The 18,467-nt window shown below is 58.1% G+C and overlaps 2 protein-coding genes across 2 annotated transcripts; both read right to left on the bottom strand.

Moving 5' to 3' along the window:
- Positions 1 to 7,042: 7,042 nt before the first annotated feature.
- On the bottom strand, positions 7,043 to 9,459 carry LOC119259660 (leucine-rich repeat transmembrane protein CCDC168-like). The gene has a single exon (XM_037528624.2). It carries the CDS (start codon positions 9,457 to 9,459, stop codon positions 7,129 to 7,131), a length of 2,331 nt encoding a protein of 776 aa, XP_037384521.1. The 3' UTR covers positions 7,043 to 7,128.
- A 201-nt stretch (positions 9,460 to 9,660) lies between these two features.
- LOC119259659 (leucine-rich repeat transmembrane protein CCDC168-like) lies at positions 9,661 to 16,370 on the bottom strand. Its single transcript, XM_037528622.2, has 2 exons — positions 16,274 to 16,370; positions 9,661 to 14,782 (listed from the first exon to the last, which is right to left on the bottom strand). The coding sequence occupies exons 1-2, from the start codon at positions 16,368 to 16,370 to the stop codon at positions 9,732 to 9,734; spliced, it is 5,148 nt and encodes a 1,715-aa protein (XP_037384519.2). The 3' UTR covers positions 9,661 to 9,731.
- Between the last annotated feature and the right edge of the window lie 2,097 nt (positions 16,371 to 18,467).

The following is an 18,467-nucleotide window of genomic DNA, read 5'->3' as shown; positions in this document are numbered from 1 at the left end:
GCCTTGGCCGGCCCTGCCTCATTTGCCCTGAAATGACGCCTCATCTCAGCTGTCACGTGACCTTTCTGGCCTGTTTCCTCTCCTGTGCCCTCACCCTGAGTTGCGTCGCCCCCCACCAGGACGGCCCCATGGATTGCTCCAGCGCGCTGGGGGCGCTCAACCTGCCGCCACGGCCCAGATGTCCTAACACCCGCCAGAAATCCCGCCACGCGCGCCCACTCCCGGGAGCAATCCCCCACGCACAAGAAGGGTCACCCCTCAGCCAGGCGGTCCCATCCACACCTGGACAGGGGCCTCTGCCGGCTTTCAAACAAATGAGACAGCTGGGAGAGTGGCTTAGCCTTTTTGCTGGCTCAGGCGTCAAATCATCCAAGAGGGAGCCTAACTCTCCAGCTCAGAGCGGCCGGGGCTCCCCCGTCTGTGGCAGCTTCTGCTCTCACAGGTACTTACCTGCTCTTCCTTTCAGCTTTCTCACACTCCGGGGGGCTCCCCCCCGCAGCTAGTGGGCTGTTTGCTTTGAGTCCTCAGCCCCCTCTTCTGTATGGCAGTTCCAGCCTCTGGTGAGGAGCCCAAGGGAACCGGCCATGTTCAAGGTCATGCTCAATCCGCCTTGAAGACGTAGAGAATGGTGATATTTAAAGCATTGACCAAAGAAGAAAGAAAAGTGTGTGTGCATGAGTGCGCACATGCATGCAGGTGTGTGCTTGTGTGTGCACCTGTGTGCACTCGCATGCGGTGGAGACAAGGGTCGTGCCATCTGACACATGTGCACCTGTAGGGGCAGGACTGGACACAGGGCAGGTTTCCTGATCCCAGGCAGACCGGGTCAAGGAGGAGTCAGAGTCCTCAGTGGTTTTTTTGCAGGTCTTTTATTGGGGTTCACCAGGCCTACGGCAGGCAGGGGTGCTGGGGGGCCAGGAGGCTGGCAGGCCTCCCGGCCCCCAGCAAGTCTTCACTCTGGGATCTCTGGCCTTCTCTTGGCTTCTCTTTTGGCTTCTCGGCTTCTGCTGGCGTCCCCATGATGCCGCCCTTAAAAGCCCAGTCTCAGCCCAGGTGAATCCCATCTACCTAGGCCCACACCCCACTCCAGGTGCCGCCATCAGGCATGCATTCAGGACCGCAAGGATCCATCCTCTCTCCTGATGGCGGGAGGGCAGAAAAGCCTGACATTTTCCCTTACCCTACAGCACCCCTTTTCTGCCTTCACACCCTTACACAAACATGATCCCACGTGATGCTCGGAGCCACTGTGGGGGAGTCACTGTGGGGGAGCCACTGTGGGGAAGCCACAGCGAAGGCCTCAATACCAGGGCACCAAGTGGGAGCAGAGGTGCAAAGAGTCGCTCTTCAGGGGCTCAGAGACCGTCTTTGCCAGCGTGGACAGGAAAGCAACGAGTGGAGTGAAAACACTGTCATGAAAGAAAGCGCTGGCAAACTGCTTCGTTCATGTCAAGACTTCTGCTCCATACAAGACAAACATGTGGCAAGAGAACGACATGGACCACAGACTGGAAGACGTACTCTTCAAAAGATTAACGTGATGAAGAAGGATGGCCCAAATCCACACAGAACGGTGACAGTCCCGCTGGAGACAGTGAGCAGTCAGGCGTGCCCTGGGGCGAGGGCAGAGGCAGTAGGTGGGGCGCCGCCTGGCCCTGGAATGGGGGACGCGGGCCACGAAGCCTTTGCCAAAACCCGCAGAGCGACCCGCAGGTCCGCTCTGACGCTGTGGTCCCGGGGGTCAGGGCGGGCTCATCGGCGCCGCCGCGGGGCTGCTCCAGGTGGAAGCACCGTCTGCCGCCAGAGGCTTCCACAGCAAGAACGAGGGCGGGTTCCTGGAGGGAACATGGAGTCCGTCAGGCTCGTTCCGCCTCCCGCTGCCAGCCTCGACGGCCACCCCCTGCGGCCTCGTTGTCCTCCCAGTTTCACGGCCCACACGCGACCGCGTCGCTGCAGAAGGTGCTTCGAGGCGGAGCTCGGGGCGCGCACACCTGTGACGACGGACACCTGGGCCGAGAACCAGGCGCCTGGGAGAGAAGCCGGGAGAACGCAGAGATCACAGGGGCCGGGAGGCTCAGCTGCTGCCTGGATCTGGTCCCCGGCCTCCCCGTTAAAGGTTTGTCAGATTGTAGGGTACGGAAAAATGTCAGGCTTTTCTGCCCTCCCACCATCAGGAGAGACGATGGATCCTTGCGGTCCTGAGTGCAGGCCTGATGCGGGCACCTGGAGTGGGGTGTGGGCACAGGTAGATGGGATTCACCTGGGCTGAGACTGGGCTTTCAAGGGCGGCGTCACGGGACGCCAGCAGAAGCTGAGAAAGAAGCCGATGAGAGAAGCAAAGAAGCAGAAGCAGAGAAGGCCAGAGAGAGTGCGGATTTGCTGGGGGCTGGGAGGCCTGCCAGCCTCCCGGCCCCCCAGCACCCCTGCCTGCCATGTGCCTGGTGAACCCCAATAAAAGACCTGCAAAACCACTGAGGACTCTGACTCCTTCCTCCTTTACCCGGTCTGCTGGATCAGGAAACCTGCCCTGTGTCCTGTCCTGCCCTCCACACAGATCTACCAAGGCCCCAAGTTGGCCCGAATCAACCATCCAGCTGGCCGCCCTGCGCCTGGCCGCCCGACCCTTTCAGTTCCGTTTTCTGAGGAAACACATCTAACAAGCCGATCTCTCACGCAGCCTTTCTCACAACGGAACAGGATCCCCGAATGGAAATCAGAAATCAATCGTCAAGTCTTTGCAAGCAGAAACCCTAAGGGCGGAGCAGCTGAGATCTTCACCTGTCAGGTCAGCTGGCTCCCTCCCCGCCTCCGCCCGCAGGGCAGCCCCGGGGCGCGCTCTCAGGCGTTAGCAGGGTCCTTCCATCCCTCACGCGCGGTCAGAATGGCAGGTGCCCGAGCCCGCAGACCGTGAGATCAGAACGACTCAGCCCCACGTCCCGGCAAACGGCCGTCTTCTCTGGCAGGGTCTCCTTGGAAGCCGTGAGCAAGTGGGCAAACGTGCCCTCGTCGCGCTGCTGCCACCTGGAATTCTCCACGTGCGTCCCCACAGGGGGTCCCTGCGCTGTGCCCGTCTTAGAGGCTCTTCCATCCAGAACCCACCCTCCAGCAAGCAGTGCGTGCCCGGGGCTCCCGGAACCTCCGAATTCTCATCCCAAACGGCCTAAACCAGCTCTCAGCATCCTCACCCAGAAGAAAACAGGACGTTTCTCACCATCACCCTCTGCGGGCGCTCCCTGGCGTGGGGGACAGAGCTTCCCTCATGAAATGGGGTGACATGGGCTGGGCGTTGCGCGTCAGGTTGGTATTATTAGGTGTTTAGAAGGTCGGCGGTAGCTTATTTACTCCCTTTGGAAAACGATAGGCCAGCGACAGCTGGGTTTTGCGGAACCGACGGCATGCTGACCCAGAAGGAACGCTCGCCTTGAGGTTCTTGGACGCAGGGCCTGCTTTCCTGTCCAGGGCCCAGTCTATTTCTGCACAGCAGGGAGAGGTGATCAGCCTTATTTTGTAACCATCCTTGTCACCCTAGGGGGATGTGCATGTTCCAGCCCTGGTAATGAGTTGGCTAATATACAATTTTATGTGTTTCTGAACATTTCGGGGGGATTTCTGTGTGGCTGGGAAAACCATGGGTTATTTGTGTGCTGTGCAGTGGGATCAGCAATCGGTGTCTTATAGATTTTAGGAAAACAAGCCAACAACTTCTGGAATTTATGAGTCTGAAGATAAATACCAAGATAAAACAAGTTCTCCCTGCAGGGAACTGAGTCCTAGAAGAAACAGAGTATCAAACCGTGCAGCTGTAGCTGGGCAGAAGTGCTCTCCCTAAGCCTTCCCTCTTCCTCTTTGGATTTTATTTTATTTTTTATTTTTTTAAAGATTTATTTATTTACACAAGCACTGGGGTACAGTCAGAAGCGCGGGAGGGTAAGAGAACTCACCAGAGCCAGAGAGGGGAACAGAACAGGCAGACCAACGAAATACACTGCTGAGGGGAGCAGCGGGCGGCAGGAGAGGTCTGCGCGCCATGTGGGACCCTCCCCCAGAGGCCTGGGAGCAGCCGGGGATCGAACCAGCGCTGCAGAGACTGCGGGCAGCTTCGCAACCCAGCGCTCAACCGCTGCGCCACCGGGGGAGGCCCCTCTTTGGATTTTAATATAGGATTGGGACCGGCTTAAGCAGAAGGACGTATAGACAGACACACATACGCAATTTACCTGTAAGTCAAGATCTGAGCCCCGTCTCTATTCTAACCACCAAGTCAAGGTGAGAAGGTTGCTTAGATGATAAGACTGAGGTTTCCTTCACTTCAGTGTGACGTGATTCTAAGGCGAGTCAGTGACTTGGCTGCCATCACGGACCACAGCCCCAGACGTTCATCAACTCATGCAATCTGCCCCAGACATGCTCACGGCACCCGATTCCTCATTATCACTGGGACAGCTTTGGTATCACGATGCCCTTATCAATTAATTGGTGATAAGAATAAAATTCAACTTTATCAGACTCCAAGTATACTTTGATACTGATTTTCCAAATGTTTCCTTTGAGAATTTTATTTACACCTTATTACTCAGATTTGAAATGCTCTATTAAAATCATTAAAGAATGCACCTCCTCTTCCTCCCCTCATGAAGCCCAAAGCTTGTGAGGGTGCGGTAGGAGCTATATGAGGATGGAGCCAGCTGGAGAGTTGCAAGCAAAGGCTCCATGGAAATGGACTAGGACCCACCCGAGTTTGTTAAAAAACTAAGACCATTCAAAGCAGCGTGACCATGTGTACGTAGGGAAATCCAGTGGCAGGAGGAAGGAATCCAGTTTAGTCTGTCACTGCGCTCAGCTGTTCCCTCACGCGCTGCACTGTCCTGATCTTGAAGGCCGGCCCTTGAACAAACTCCACTGCGCACACGTGGGCGGAAGGTCCAAACAGGTGCCCACGGCCACTGGCCATATTTTTCAATTGTGAGGGAGACGCAGCGACATCTGTCGGACACTATGTGAACTACTAGCTCAAGTAGCAAGAGCGCCCCGGTTTTGGTTTTTTTTTGTAATTTATTTTTAAATAAATTTTATTTTTATATTCCCCATACAATTGCAACCCCCCCATTCTGACCCCAATCCCTCCCCTCCCGTCCCCCACCCCCCAAAAAGTGTCTCTGGTTCATAGTTTTTTGTTGATTTTGATTTTCACTTTCTTATAGTTATTCATTTTCCTGGTCCCTTATTTAAGTTTTCTAGATTCCTGCTATGAGTGAGACCCTCTGGTATTTTTCTTTTTCTTTCTGGCTTATTTCGCTGAGCATGATCCCTTCCAGCGCCATCCATGTTGCTGCAAATGGCATGTGTTTATCTTTTTTGAATGCTGAGTAATATTCCCTGGTGTAGATGGACCCCATCTTCTTGATCCAGTCATCTGTTTTTGGGCATTGTTCCCGTTTCTAACGAGGGGCGCTAGCTCCTTCCCTTTACATAATATCTGAGCCGTTGAATTTTCCAGTTGTGGAAACAACAGCTGAAATAAAAGTTGTAATGAAACAGGGCTCAAGTTCAAAATCTCAGTGTTCACATCACTAACAAACTTAGAGATAACGGCGATTCCACCGCCATGACCAAGCAACTTGCAAAAATACATCATGGTGGAGTGTCCAACCTGCTCCGCAGCGCTTGAGAATCTCTACTCCACAGGCACAAACGTCCCACAAGAAACTAGTCGTGGGTGTTTAAGAATGAAGTAAAAAATACCTTTCCTTTCAATTTATATTATTTTCTCAGACAACCCCTGAGTTGCTAAGATATTCACAGTCACTGAGCTATTTGGACCTAACCTATTTAATAGGCACAGCTGTTAGCTATTTATTTTGGCTGAGGGGTGCAATGAAAGAATTAAATACCCCGAGAACTTGGGGAACTTCTGACTTGAGGAATTTCTGTTTTCTCTATTTTTTTCCAGGTCAAGACCCCTGAACAAGGAAATTCTCAGACCTGAGTCTAAACCCTGTGGGGCTACTCCTGGCAAACGTCCTCTCCGCCCGTCCTCCTCAGCTCTCTCACCACCTTAAAACTGGGGCCAAATCCCCCAGTTCTAATGGCACGGGGCTGCGCCACCCCCCTGTGATAACTGGGCACCCACAGCCAAGAGGAAACACGTGTCTCAGCTCCCCAGGCCTGTGTGTCTCTGCAGGAAGCCAGCGTGTCTGTGTCACCAGAAGGGCTGGTCATTGTTTTGCCAACTTCCCCTCCAAATAGTAATTCATACTGGATGGCTTAGGCCAAATAGCTGACTTCAGAACTGCTTTTTCTCCAGCAGACATAGTCACCAGTAGCACAGGCACGTGTGCCGGGGAAGTGAGTGCTGCAGGCTGCGCGGGGGTGTATGTGTGTAAGGTCTGAGCGAGTTTCAGGGCTCTGAACAGCTGGTCTCTTCTGACCCTGCAAGTCAGACTTCCCGTGTCCACATGGTGTTTTGCTCATTTTTGTTAGGTCCAGTTCCCAGGACAGAGCCTGGTACGTGGCAGGTTACCTGGGCCAGCGGGTGAGTGTGACACACACACACCCGCGCCCCCTCCACCCCCAACACACATACCCAGGGCAGTGAAGCACCGTGGCTGCAGGAAAGGTAGTGCGCAGGGATGCTCAGAGACCTGCCGCCCTCCCTGGTTGTGCTGAGCGGTGGCTTCCTCCTGGCCCCCTCCACCAGGAAGCTCCTGGGTAGCCCTAGGGCCTCCCCAGCTACTCCAAGCCTGCGGGGGTCAGGTACGGGTCACTGGGCTGCTGTGGGTGCTCCTTGAGGTTGGATATGAGGTCAAAGGCCCCAGCAGGGTCTGGGTTCTCAAACCCACTGCTTCTTTTTGTGGCCTTTGACCTTGTTGAACCCCCATTGCTTTGGAAACTCTCTGCCTTTCGCGCCCAAGCCTCTAGTCCCTCTAGTCCCTCTCACCCAACCTCACCGCAGGCGAGAGCTCTGCCGACCCGCCCTTTGCTGGGCGTGGGGTGGAAAGAGCGCCCCGTCTTTGGAGATTAACTAAAGCGCAGACCACGCGCGGTGGGACCGAAGCCCGAGGCCTCTGCGCGCCCACCTGCTCCTCCCAGAAACCGTGTCCACACCGCGCAGAACCCCGCGACTCTCCTTTATTCATCAGAGAACAGCCCAGCAGACCCCGCTGGCCGCCGGGTCCCTCGGGCGTGGCCCCAGTCCGGAGGCACGAGGCTGAAGGACCCCAGGAAAGCCTCCAGCAAGTGTTTCGACGAACTACAGAGATCGGAGGAACTGGACACCTTGGCCACCAAGGGGAGCCGGAAATTCCTCTTCTTTAAAGCTTTTGGGGGAATAGCCCAGCGGACAGTTTTGGGGGTGACCTCCAGGGAGTCTGCGGGGACGCAGGCGTAGAAGAATGGGGGGCCCCGACTCCTCTCGGCGGGGGGACTGGCCTCCTCGGAGCGCGTGGGCCGAGCCAGCTTCTGCCTGCTGGGGGGGCGAGCGCCCCTTTCGGGGGGCTCCTCCCCGCCGTCCTGCGGCCTCCTCCCGGGGTGCGGCTGGTCACCGAGGTCGCTGGGCGCCCAGCGGGGCGCGCAGGCCCGGGTCGAGCTCTTCCCCGGCGAGTCCAACGTGGGCCTCTGCCTTTCTCTGCGCTCCGCGCCTCGGTGGAGCCGGCCTTGGCTCTTCGCAGGATGCAGCTTCACCTTTGATTCCGTCGAGGCGAAGAGGGACCGGCCCGTCTTGCCGCTGGTCGCGTCACTGGAGGAACAGGAGGAGGCCCCCGAAGGGACCGGGCCGCCGTTGGCGGGGCTCAGGGCGCCCCCGCACAGGCCGCGGGGCGCGCCGTCGCTCTGGGGGGACACCCTGCTCTTCTTGCTCTGGCGGGACCCGCGGGAAGGTGGGGTCCCGCTCGGGGGGTGCCCTCCGGAGCTCCCGGTGTGCTGGGACGGGCAGGCCTCGCTGGGAGGTGAAGTCTGCATTTTCTCCGCCTCGGGGAGACCCTGCCACGAGCCTCTCTGTCCTCCGCACAGGGTGTGTCCTGCTTCCCTGCGGAAGTAACGTGTGACTTCCCAAAACAGGCTCTCTTCCCCCGCACCCCCCTCCCGGGAGGGGCGCTCCTGCGCCTCAGCCCAGTTCTCAGCGTCCTTCAGGCCCTCCGAGGCGTCCTCCGAGGTGGGGCTGGAGCAGGGACCCGCCGACCGGGGCGCGCCGGCCGGGAGCCTGGAGTCGGAGGGTTGGCAGGCCTCTGCTTCTTGAAACCACACACGACATTTTTTCTCTCTTTCTGGGGTCACGCTGGATTTCGCCTCTGGAGGAACGGTCGTGTCTTGCTGGACTGTGCCCCTGGGACAGGGTGGCGCCCAGAAGGTTCTGGGGTGCCCCTCTCCCTGCCTGGCGACACCCCGGGGACCAGGGTCAGAAGCACGCACAGGAGCTGCCTCCAGAACTTTCCTGATGGCCGATGCGAGCTCAGGGAGACTCTTTTTAAAGGAGACGTGTCTCCCCAAGACCTGGGCGCGGACACGAAGCCGGCCGCCCTCCGCCCTGCGCCCCGCCGGCTTCCCCCTCGCGGCCGGGCTGGATTCAGGGAGACATTTGGGAAGGGCCTTGGACTTCGGGAACATTCTCGCTACAGGAAGCCCCAGGAGGAAGCGCTGGTATTTAAATTGTAAATCGAGATCTATTTGGTGAAGAGACTTTTCCTCAAATAGCAACACAATCCTCTTCCGTCGCTTCGGGGCTCGGAGGGCAGGGTGGGCACACTTGGCCAGCGGGCTCCGTCTGCCCTGCGCGCCGGCCATGGCGTGAGACTCTCTCGCCATCCTGGGAAGCGATTTCATCCGAATCTCCAACGTCCTCACTGAAAAGTGGGTGAGCAGCTTCTCTCTTTCTTCGGTGGAGAACTTCTGGAGGACGCAGGACAACGGCCTCTCGTCAGCAAAAGGCACGGAGGAGGCTCTGCCGGGCAGCGGGGTGATGCTCCTCGTCAGGACCTTCTCGCCGCCCGGGGAATCGCTCCCAGGCAGCCTCGGCCTGCAGCCGGCCAAGGAGGCCGCCCCTTGAGCGCTGCGCTCCGGGCCGACTTCTGCAGCCACCGTCCCGCAGCCGCTCAGCAAGCGCTCGCCCCGGGGTCCAGGGGACCAGCCCGATGGCCTCAGCCTCCCACCGCCGTGCCCCGGACTCAGCCCCCCTCCTGGGTGGCGGCGGCACTTCTGGGAGGACAGTTGCACCCTCTGTGGTATCAGACCCGCTTTGCTTTCCAGCGCCTTGGCGCGCAGGTGGCTGGCGAGCCTCCTCCTCTCCCGGGCGGTGACGTGCTCGAGCACGGCTTCTGGCCGCCCCGGGGCCGGGGCCCTGCAGGGGGGGCCTGGCTCTGCCGGGGGCGCTGGCTGCCCGGCCGCAGAGCTGTGGGCTCCGACTTGCTTCCGGACCTCAGCACACACTTTGTCTTGGATCAGACTTTCGAGCTGGGATTCAAACATATTTTTCACTGCTTCGAGAAGAGGCGAGAGGCTTTCCCCCGGGCCGCGCGCGCCGGCCACCGGCTTCCTCTCGCGGCTGGCCACCTGGTGCGGGGCAGGCCCCGGGCCCGGGGAGCTCGCCGGGGGCTGTGCCTCTGGGGTGCCGGTGTCCGGGGCGGGTTCCGGCAGACAGGGCTCCGGGGATGAGGCGCCCCCCGAGCCGTGGCCCAGCTGAGACCCCCCAGGGGCCGCTTCTCCTGCTGGCGGGGGAAGGCTCAAAGTCTGGGTGCTTGTCACGCAGCTGTCCAGCCTCTCCCTTGCGGCTCCAGCGGGAAGGGGCGCTGGTGCTTCGTCGTCTCGTTCCCTCGTGGGCGAGTCAGGGTCTCTGGTGGCCGCTGGGAAATCATGTCCGGGGACAGGCCCGTCCTCGGTTTGCGGAGTGAAAAATCTTCCCTTTCTCTCCCCGCTGAGGCCGGCTTCCCATGCCACGCCAGGGGGCTTCCGCGATGGCCACTCGGGTGCCGGCAAGGGCTGGGGCTCTGGGGGGCGGCGCCTGGCACCCCCGGGGCCGCCTCCTCCGGGGTGCTGGAGCTGATCCTGCTCCCTGGAGCTTCCCGCGTGTCTGCTGATTTCCCCGGGAACTCCGAGAGGCCAATTCTCCTTCCTCTTCTTGGGTTTCTCTCCGACACTCCCCCTGCCGTCGTCGGGGGCGGGCTCACCACGGCCACAGAGAGCCTTCTGATGGCTACGCCCGCGCCCTCCCCGCGCCACAGGAACATCTTGGGTTTGGTGAAGTCGTACTCCAGTTTCATTCTGTCGCTCGGAACCCCACGCCCCAAGTCGTCAAGGATGTGTGGAACTGGGTGACCTGGAGTGTTGATAGTTAAATATTTGGGGCTCAGTTCTCTTCTCAGATCTGCCATCGTGACTCTGCCCTTCCAGCCTTCAAATTTGGGGGGAAGCGGAATGTAGGCATAGAGAGAGTCCAGAACCACCTGTTTTGGCAACAGCGTCTGTGGCTGCGTGTCTTGGTCGGTCCCTCCGAGCTCCTTTTTAGGCTTTCGCCTCCCTGGGCAGCTTTTCACCCTGGGGGCCATGGCCTGAGTCTGCGCTGGAGATTTCGCGGCCTTGAGGGAAGGACCTTTGTGCTTCGGAGGATTGCTCCTGCCCTTTTTCAGTTTCTCCTTCTTCGCACTGACCTCTCCTGTTTTTCTCTCCTGCACATGCACAGCCATGCTTGTGCCTGGTTTTAATTTCCCCTTTTCCCTTTTGAGTGTCTTCTGCTCCCGATGCAGAACAGTGCCAGCGCCACATTCATCTCTTCCCACCTGGTCTGCAGGTCGTGGTGAAAAGGCCCAGTAGGGGGTAAGAAAGTTCTGGAGCGGTTCTAGGATGTTTTCCACTTGCTGGGAAGCCAGCAGGCACCGTGCTCCTCCCCTGCGCACGGCGCCCGCATGTGAGCCCGGCAGGAGCCGCGTGCTGGGGCGCAGCAGCATTGGCTTGCACGCGTCTGTTCCCAGGGGTGTTTTCTGCCTCCTCTTTGGAAGTGGCCACGAAAGAGGGCAGCTGGCGTTCTGCCCGGGCTGTGGCCCACTTTCAGACGGCAGCACCGCTTGCGTCGTCAGCACGTTTGCTCCGTTTCTCTTTGGGGGGCTGCTTGACTCTGCCGCCGTCACGTCCTCACAGGACTCCCGTGTCTGGGGCGCTGGCCCTTTGGCAGGAGCCGCTTGGCTTACTTTATCGTCCCTCTGTCCGTCCTCCCCTGGCGTATTTGGGCCTGAATCAGAATCTGCAGACCCGGGAGCTGCTTTTGATAAAGTGTCTTGGGGTTGGGCATTTGGCTCCGGGGGGCGAAGTGCTTTGGCGCTGACAGGGGAGCCGGGGGTCTCCCCCGGCTGTGAAGCGAAGCCCTCAGCACCTGCTCTGCAGTCCGAGTTACCCTCGGGTTCCGCTTCCTCCTCCTGATTCGCCCTTTTTGCCAGCTTCGTGGCGGGGCAGGAGTGAAATGTACTAAGAGTTTCTGTTTTGTGTTTTTCTGACTGAGCCTTCTGCCCCGGGAAGAGACATTCTAGCCTTTTCCCGCTACTTATGGCACCGAATCCCGTGAAATAAACATCCCCATCCTGTGAATTTAAAACCAACTGACGCAAATCCCCTTTGGACTTGACCTGCGGAGGCTCCTTCCTGCCCTGCACACAGATGAGGAAGTCTGAGGTCCACTGCTGGGGCGCCCCACCCCCCCTTTCAGCAAGGAGTGCACGGTCCCCATCAGCCGCCTCTCCAGGCGCTGTTGTCTGGGCATCTGATGCTCCCCGGAGCATCCCCCGTGGACCGGAGGATCCTGCCACCCTGGGGGCTGTTTTGTCGGCTTTGCTCCCCGGTTCCAGATCGAGGGCCGCCGGGGTGCAGAGGAAAGCCCTGGTCAGAAAGATCCGGGAGTCCTGCTCGCCTGCGAGCCGGGGCCCGGTCAGCGCCCTCACATTCAGCACCAGCCCCTGCGCCTCGAGGATCCGTGACACAGGCGCCACGCCGGCCTCCCTGCGCCGCACCCTGATGTTCACGTCCACGGTCTTCAGGTTCGGGCCGCACTTGCTCTGTGGCCGGCGCGGCCTGCCTTTTCTCGCGTCGCCGCCCCGAGCCTCGGAGCCTGCTGCCTTCTCCGCGTCGGGCGAGGCTGGAGACGTGGGTGGAAGCAGCGAAGGCCTCTGGGCCCTCAGCCTTTCCTCATCCACCCGTGGGCCTCTCCCCACAGGCAGGCTCCTGGGAGGAGGTCTGGAAACACACACTGTCCTCAGCGCCGGGCTGGGGCCTTTGCCTCGCCCTTGGGGTTGCCGCGGGGCTCGCCACGGGAGGGGCAGGTGCAGCTCTGTGCGGTGCAGCACCGCGGGCCGGGGCGACGCCGTGGACTTCAAGGTGATGTGGGTGCAGTGGGTCTCCCCTCTCTGGCCCACGGTGCTGTCTCTGTCCCTCTCTTCTCTCGGAGGCTCACGGGGCTCCTCATTTTGAACAGCTCTGATGGCACCACCACCCGCTGGCTCCACGGGAACCGCTTCCCCGGCCTCTGATGTTCTCTGCCGGGCAGAGCTCCGCAGGGCAGGCGGGTCACGCTCTGCTTGGGTTGCTTTATCCTCCGTGCGCCGAGGGCGCCACGACCGCCGTGGGCTGGAAGGTGCGGTCAGAACCGCGCCTGGTTCATCTTCACCCTCTGGCGGCTCCTTTCCTGGACGTGTGGGAAGCAGGCGGCCTGCCCGGTGCCCTGCCCCGCCCGCGGGCGAGCTTCCTGCTCCGTGGCGAGGGGGCGCGGACAGCTCCCTGGCCCCCGGCTCTACCTGGTCGGCTTTCTCAGCCTCTGATGACTCCGGGAAGTGGGCCGAGGAAGCAGAGGCCCTAGTCACCGTGGGCTCGCCCGCCTGCTCCACGCCCGCGAGTGGGGCGGCTCTGGGGGCACCTGTGGGAGGCGCCACGACACCTGGTGCCCGTTTCCCCGCCTGCGCCTCCGTTTGCCGCAGAGGGTCGCTCTGAGTCCAGGCCCGTAACACGGGGGATTTCTTTGTTTCCAGATCCACACCCCTGGCTTCTGCCTCGCGGCTCATCTCTGCCTTTTCCTCACTGCCCTGCTCTTCTGCCTGTGGCGGGCCCTTGTCTAGCTCTCGCCGGTCACCGGAAAGCGCCGCACCCGCTGCTGGGGGACGTGCCGTTGTCTCTGCATCCGACGACTCCTGGGACGGCAGCTGTGAGAGAGGCAACTTTATGATCCTTGACACGCAGCCCTCTCCTCTTAGATCACACTTGAAGTGCGGGAGGGTGGGGAAAGGGGAGCAGATGCTTTTCAGACCCATAAGCAGCTCTTTGTCTTTCTGCGTCTGACTCTCTGGCTCGTGGGTTCCCCACCGCGATGCGCCGGCGCCGCGTGCCCGGGAGGGCGAGGACTGCTGCGCCCGCGGGCCCAGGCGCCCGGGGGGTTGTTCACCCTCCACGGCTGTTGTGCTTCCGTCTTGCCCTTCGAACACGTTCCGATCACACGGCTTGGCCTGCGCCCTCTCGCCCGAATCACACGGATCCTGAATCTTCCGCGGTGGAAAGTGGGGTTTGGTAACTCCGGGTGGGTCCTCCCGTTCCTTCCTCCCAGGGCCCCGTTTCAGGTACGGAGGGGAAGGAAGAGAAGCCAAACTGTCCGACAGCGCCGGCCCGGGCCTGCCTTCGCCTCCGCTGCTGCGGATGCCGTCCTCGGGCTGGCGAGCATTCGCAGGGGCTCTCCTGGGTGGACGTGTGAACGGGGGTCTCTCTGCTCGCACACTCACTATTTTGGAGAATATTCTGCCTCTCTCCTCCTTCATGTTCTCTCCGTCCCTTGCCTTTCCGTAGGCCAGGCATCGCCTGGCTTGTATGGTCAAGTTACAGGAGCTCATGCCTCCTCCGGGGCCTGCATGTCTGGCTTCCCCTGCACACGCCGGCCTGGGGCGCTGCAAAGGGAGTCTTGGACTCGCAAACAACTCTTCACGCCGCAGGGCCAGCCTCCGGAGGGGCGGGCCAGGCGCGGGAGGAGGAGGCCCAGTCGGAGTCACCTTGTCTCCTGCCCTTCCCAGCCCCTGTTCTGCCTTCTCCCTCACTTCCCTCACTTCTCCCTCCCTTCTGCCCCCCTCTGCTTCCCTGCTCGTGCACAGGGCGCAGCGCTGGGAGGCCCTGAGCACACCCGGCGGCGCTGTCTCTGCCTCGCAGTCCCGGCCATGGGGGGGCTTGACGCCATCCCCGGGGGCTGCCTGCACTCCGTGGTTTTCTGTCTCTGCTTGATGTTCTGCTGTCTTTATGCCGCGGCCCCCCTGCTCTGCAGGGGCTGTTTGCCCTGAAGGCAGTGATTCCGGGAGCTCGAGGTGGGCCGCAGAGCTTCTGGTTCCTGGCTCCCCTGCCTCGGCTTTTATGGCGTCCAATTTAAGGTGAGTTGAAAAAGTGAGAAAAGGGCACATTTTGCTCAGAATCACAACCCGCACGCTGCCCCCTGCCAGCCCCCCGTCCGCGTGCTCCGTGACACTCACTTGCAGAGTCTCTGTTTCGAGTATGCGGGAGGGGGGGCACTGCTTCGCCCTCAAAGCTGCGGACGGGGGGCGCGCCCCCTCTTTCTTGAGGACATTCGCTTTCTCCTCTCTTTGCCCGGCCGTGTCTTCTGCTCTCTCTGAGTTGCTTGCGATGGCGCGCCAAGGTGGCAGCATGTATTTTAAGTGCCCTGCATCTGACGACTCCCTGTCCCATGAGGGCGGACTAAAGGGTCCCGTCACGCCTCGGGGTCCTCCCGGGCCCTCTACACCTTTGTTGATTTTCAGCGGAGGCAGAGAAGGGTAGTGGGACCCTCGCCTGGTTCACCTTTTCTTTCCCGCCTGTGCCCTCCTTTGTCTTGTGTGTCTCTGGGTACTGCAGCTGGGGGGGCCTGCTCCCTGGGGGTTCTGAGTACCGGCGGCAGTGGCAGTATTTTTGCCCTGGAAGTCGCTCCTTTGGGGTACATTAAAGATTTGATACTTTGCGTGTCTCCTCTGTCTTCTGCACTCTGTGGCTTGTGCTCTTGAGCCATTTTTATGTCACTCGTATCCTCCCCAGTGGGCTTGGTTTGTGCCATTTTCTCTCCCTCAGGTGATTTCTGTGGCTGCAGCTGTGAAATGGCAGCTCTTGTTATTCCTTCTCTGTCTTCCTCTCCTCCTGCTCTTTGGCCCGGTTCGTGATGAGCCAGAGAAGACTCAGAAGCCAGACTTGCGGGCCGCACAGCTTCCAGCTCACCTTCACCTGTTGCTTCAGGTCCTCCCTGCCCTGCGCTTCCTGCACACCCTTTGTCCTGCTCTGTGGCATGTGACGGTATATCCCCGGGAAGTGCTTCCTTGTCTCCCAAGCCTTTCTCTTTCGGGTGCAGTAGGTCAGTCTTGGCAGAGAGCTTGGCCTTCGCCTCTTCCTTCTGTGGCAGACACACTTCTGCTTCTTGTACGTCGCTCGAAACACTGCCCCGAACGGGGTCTTTGTTTGCTTTTTTCACTGCATGTGGGTCGCTCTGTGATCGTTTTGGAAGAGAATATTTTGTTATTTCAATTACAGAGCCTAGTTTTTTAATTCCTGGGTCCCGCTTTAAGGGAGAAGGAGCAGGTGTACAAATGCTAGTGTTGGTCAGAACCACACTTGTCATTTTTTCTATCGCTTCCTCTCCTTTGATGGCCAACTGGATTTCCTGTGAACTTGATGATTTCTTTTTCTTTGAAAGCAAGGTTTTTGCTGTTTTTACTCTCTCTTGTTCTTGAATTATATGTTCTTTGGCTTTTTTGGAACTATGTGAAGTATCAACAGAAACAGGCCTCTTACACGCTGTTTTTCCTTTATCTAATGACTTCTGGATTTGGGGTTGTAGAAAATAGAATTGGGTTCCTATTCGTTTCACTTTCCTGCTTCTGATCACTTCAGAGTAAGGTAGGAAAGAGATGGAAGGACAAGATTTGCTCTGAATCCTAAGGATTTTATATTTCTCTCCCAGCGTCTTTCTCTCATTCCCTGGGAGGCTCCACTGTGCATAGGCAGGCAGCCTCACCTTCAAAGCTGCTCTTTGGGGAGACCTCATTTCTTCCAGAGTCATTTCCACCCCTTTCTTTGACGTGTATTTTGCTTTTTTGATACTGCTTAAAATATCATCAGTTGGTGCCTCACACATGCCCATGGTAGCTGATAATTCCCGGAGTGTTAGATCGTTCCCATGAACTATATTTTCTCTGTCTTCCTTTTTCCTCAGTGGAGAATGTTGTTTGGATTCTAGCACATTGATTAACCTCTCTCTATTAATTGACACTGCAAATGATATTTTCCCAACCTTTGATGAGGCCTGCAACTTGGGTGGTAGAAGGCAGCTCCTCGCTGTTCTTGGTTTCCCTCCCCCTACTTGTAATCTCGAATTCCAATGAGGACATGGCCGGGATGACCAGCAAGAGCACACGTTTGTCGGGTCCACCTCTTTACCTCCCTCCGCCTTGCTTTCTTGCTTGATGAGGTTGAACAGCACAGGCAAGTCTTTCCTGATGGGTAAAAGTGGCAGTGATAATTTAATGCCTTTTATTCTATCCTGCTTTTTCAGCAATATTTGCTGTTTTGTTCTTTCTCCGTTATTTGAGATTCGACCACTAACTGTCTCTCGATTCAGTCTAGGGTGAGGTGAAGGACGGATGAATCCATATAGACTCGTCATAACCAGATCCGGCTTGGCCCTGCTGTGTTTCAGCCTCACCACCTTCTCTTTAATGTCCTGCTGCGGATCTGGCCTGCCGCTCGGGGCGCCGCAGTCAGCGGCATTGAGTGTGCGTGAAAATACCAACATCCTCAACCCCAAAGGTCTTCTCTTGGGACATAACATGGCTTTTTCAAGTCCTTGGTTTGCCCTACCCGTCTGCCTTTTACTTTCAGACAGAGTAGGCAAGTAGATGGCAAGCGAATGTGCAAATATTCCAGGTAGGCAGACCTTGGTGTGTGCCTTTGGATCTCCCTCGTGTGACTGCACCTTCTTTCTCGCGCTTTCTTTGGGGGCACCACCACTTGGTATTGCATCAGTTCCCTGGGCCTCATCCAGTGATTTCTTTCCATTTGGAAACGACATATTCAAATGCCTCATGACCTCACGCGATTCACACGGCAGCATTGCATCTTGTGTTTTCATTTGCGCCGCTGGAGTCAAAGCCACGACCCACCCTGGTTTGCACTCACACGCAGCAGCTGCTTGGCCTCTCCTAAACAGAACTAGTGCTTTCGTGCTGTTTGACACGCTGCTGACTTCTGATAATGCTTTTCTTGTCAGCGCCATTAAATGTGGCAGGAGCCAGGCATCATTTTGAAGGTAAGATAGATGCCCCGGAAAGCTCTCACTGGGGACACGTGGGTGCTGCTGTTTCTGCCTTAGACCGGGTAAGTATTGTCTTTCTGTACTTTTTTGAGTGTCACCAGGTATAACGTTCGATCCTTTTAATGCTCTTGTCCCCTGTGGTGGTGCATGCTCCTGGCACACCATATTAGCGCTCTCTAATTTAGCATGTTGCCCTGGGCTGTGACCTTGAAGTAGACTTATTTTGGAGCAAGAAGCAGGCTTTGGGAGAGCCTCAGACGTACAATTTGCTCGCTGTCCTCGTTTTCCCATAATAAGTGAGCCAATTCCTCGTGCAATTGGGGTGTAATCCCCAGTGCTCACTGCCTCTTCCAACGCCTTGTTTTTGAGTGCCCTCTTCCTTTGGAACAGCTCTCTAGCAGAGCCGCAAGCAGACTTTGGAGACGTCTGGTCTGCAAGTCCCAGTTGCCCTACTTTTCCCTTGGCGAGCAAGCCCGCTCCTTCGGTATTTGAGGCACGGTCTGTGGGGCTCTCTTGCGATCTCAGCCAGGGAGGCTTACTCTGCGTTTCATCCACCGGAGAACGAGAAGCAGATGTTGGAAGAGCCTCACCTGGACTTTCTCCAGGATGCTCTTTTCTTCCACTTGCAGCTTCAGAGTCTTTCTTCTGCTTTTCATGTGGAGGCAAATGCATCTTAGAGCAAGGCGAGGACTCTGGACAGAACCCCTCTACGACTCCCGTCTGCGCCTCTTGGTCTGTTAAATCACTTTCTGTTTTCTGAGGAGGGAGGTCCTTGAGGCCCTCTGTATTGCTACAGGGCGCTTCCGATTTGAAAGGACCTGGCCCTGTCCCTTGAGCTGTTCCAAACTCAAGTGGTGGGGTGCTCTGGCTCGTTGTTCGAAACATGACCTGCTGCTCATACTCTTCTTCCTCCCTAACTTTTGCTTTGTTTAGTGCATGTTCCTTTTCAGAAGCGTCATCACAGATGCCCCCGGCCCCGGGTAATGGCTCCGTTTTTGCGTGTGGCGGCACAGGCATGGAAGCTGGCGCAGGTTTTAGGTCTGCGGTTAATGCTCTGCTCTCTCGGGCTTTGTCTGTCTTTTGTTCCTGCTCCTCAGGGATGCAGAGAGCAGCCTGACCCGGGGTGTTATGCCAGTATGAGCTCACCAGCCCTTCAGCTGGCAGCTCCATTGGT

This window comes from Talpa occidentalis, unplaced genomic scaffold (assembly GCF_014898055.3).
Source record: "Talpa occidentalis isolate TD23 unplaced genomic scaffold, MPIMG_talOcc4v2.1 talOcc4.5, whole genome shotgun sequence".
Lineage (NCBI taxonomy): Eukaryota > Metazoa > Chordata > Mammalia > Eulipotyphla > Talpidae > Talpa > Talpa occidentalis.
Note: the sequence above shows the minus strand (reverse complement) of the source record. Positions and strands in the feature narration are given on the sequence as shown.

Coding starts and splice junctions, on each gene's coding strand:
- LOC119259660 (XM_037528624.2), bottom strand. CDS start 9,459: ATGTTTGAATCCCAGCTCGAAAGTCTGATCCAAGACAAAGTGTGTGCT.
- LOC119259659 (XM_037528622.2), bottom strand. CDS start 16,370: ATGTCCTCATTGGAATTCGAGATTACAAGTAGGGGGAGGGAAACCAAG. Junction 14,783..16,273: donor AGTTGCAGGCCTCATCAAAG/GTTGGGAAAATA, acceptor GAACCAGGCGAG/GGTCCCACTACCCTTCTCTG.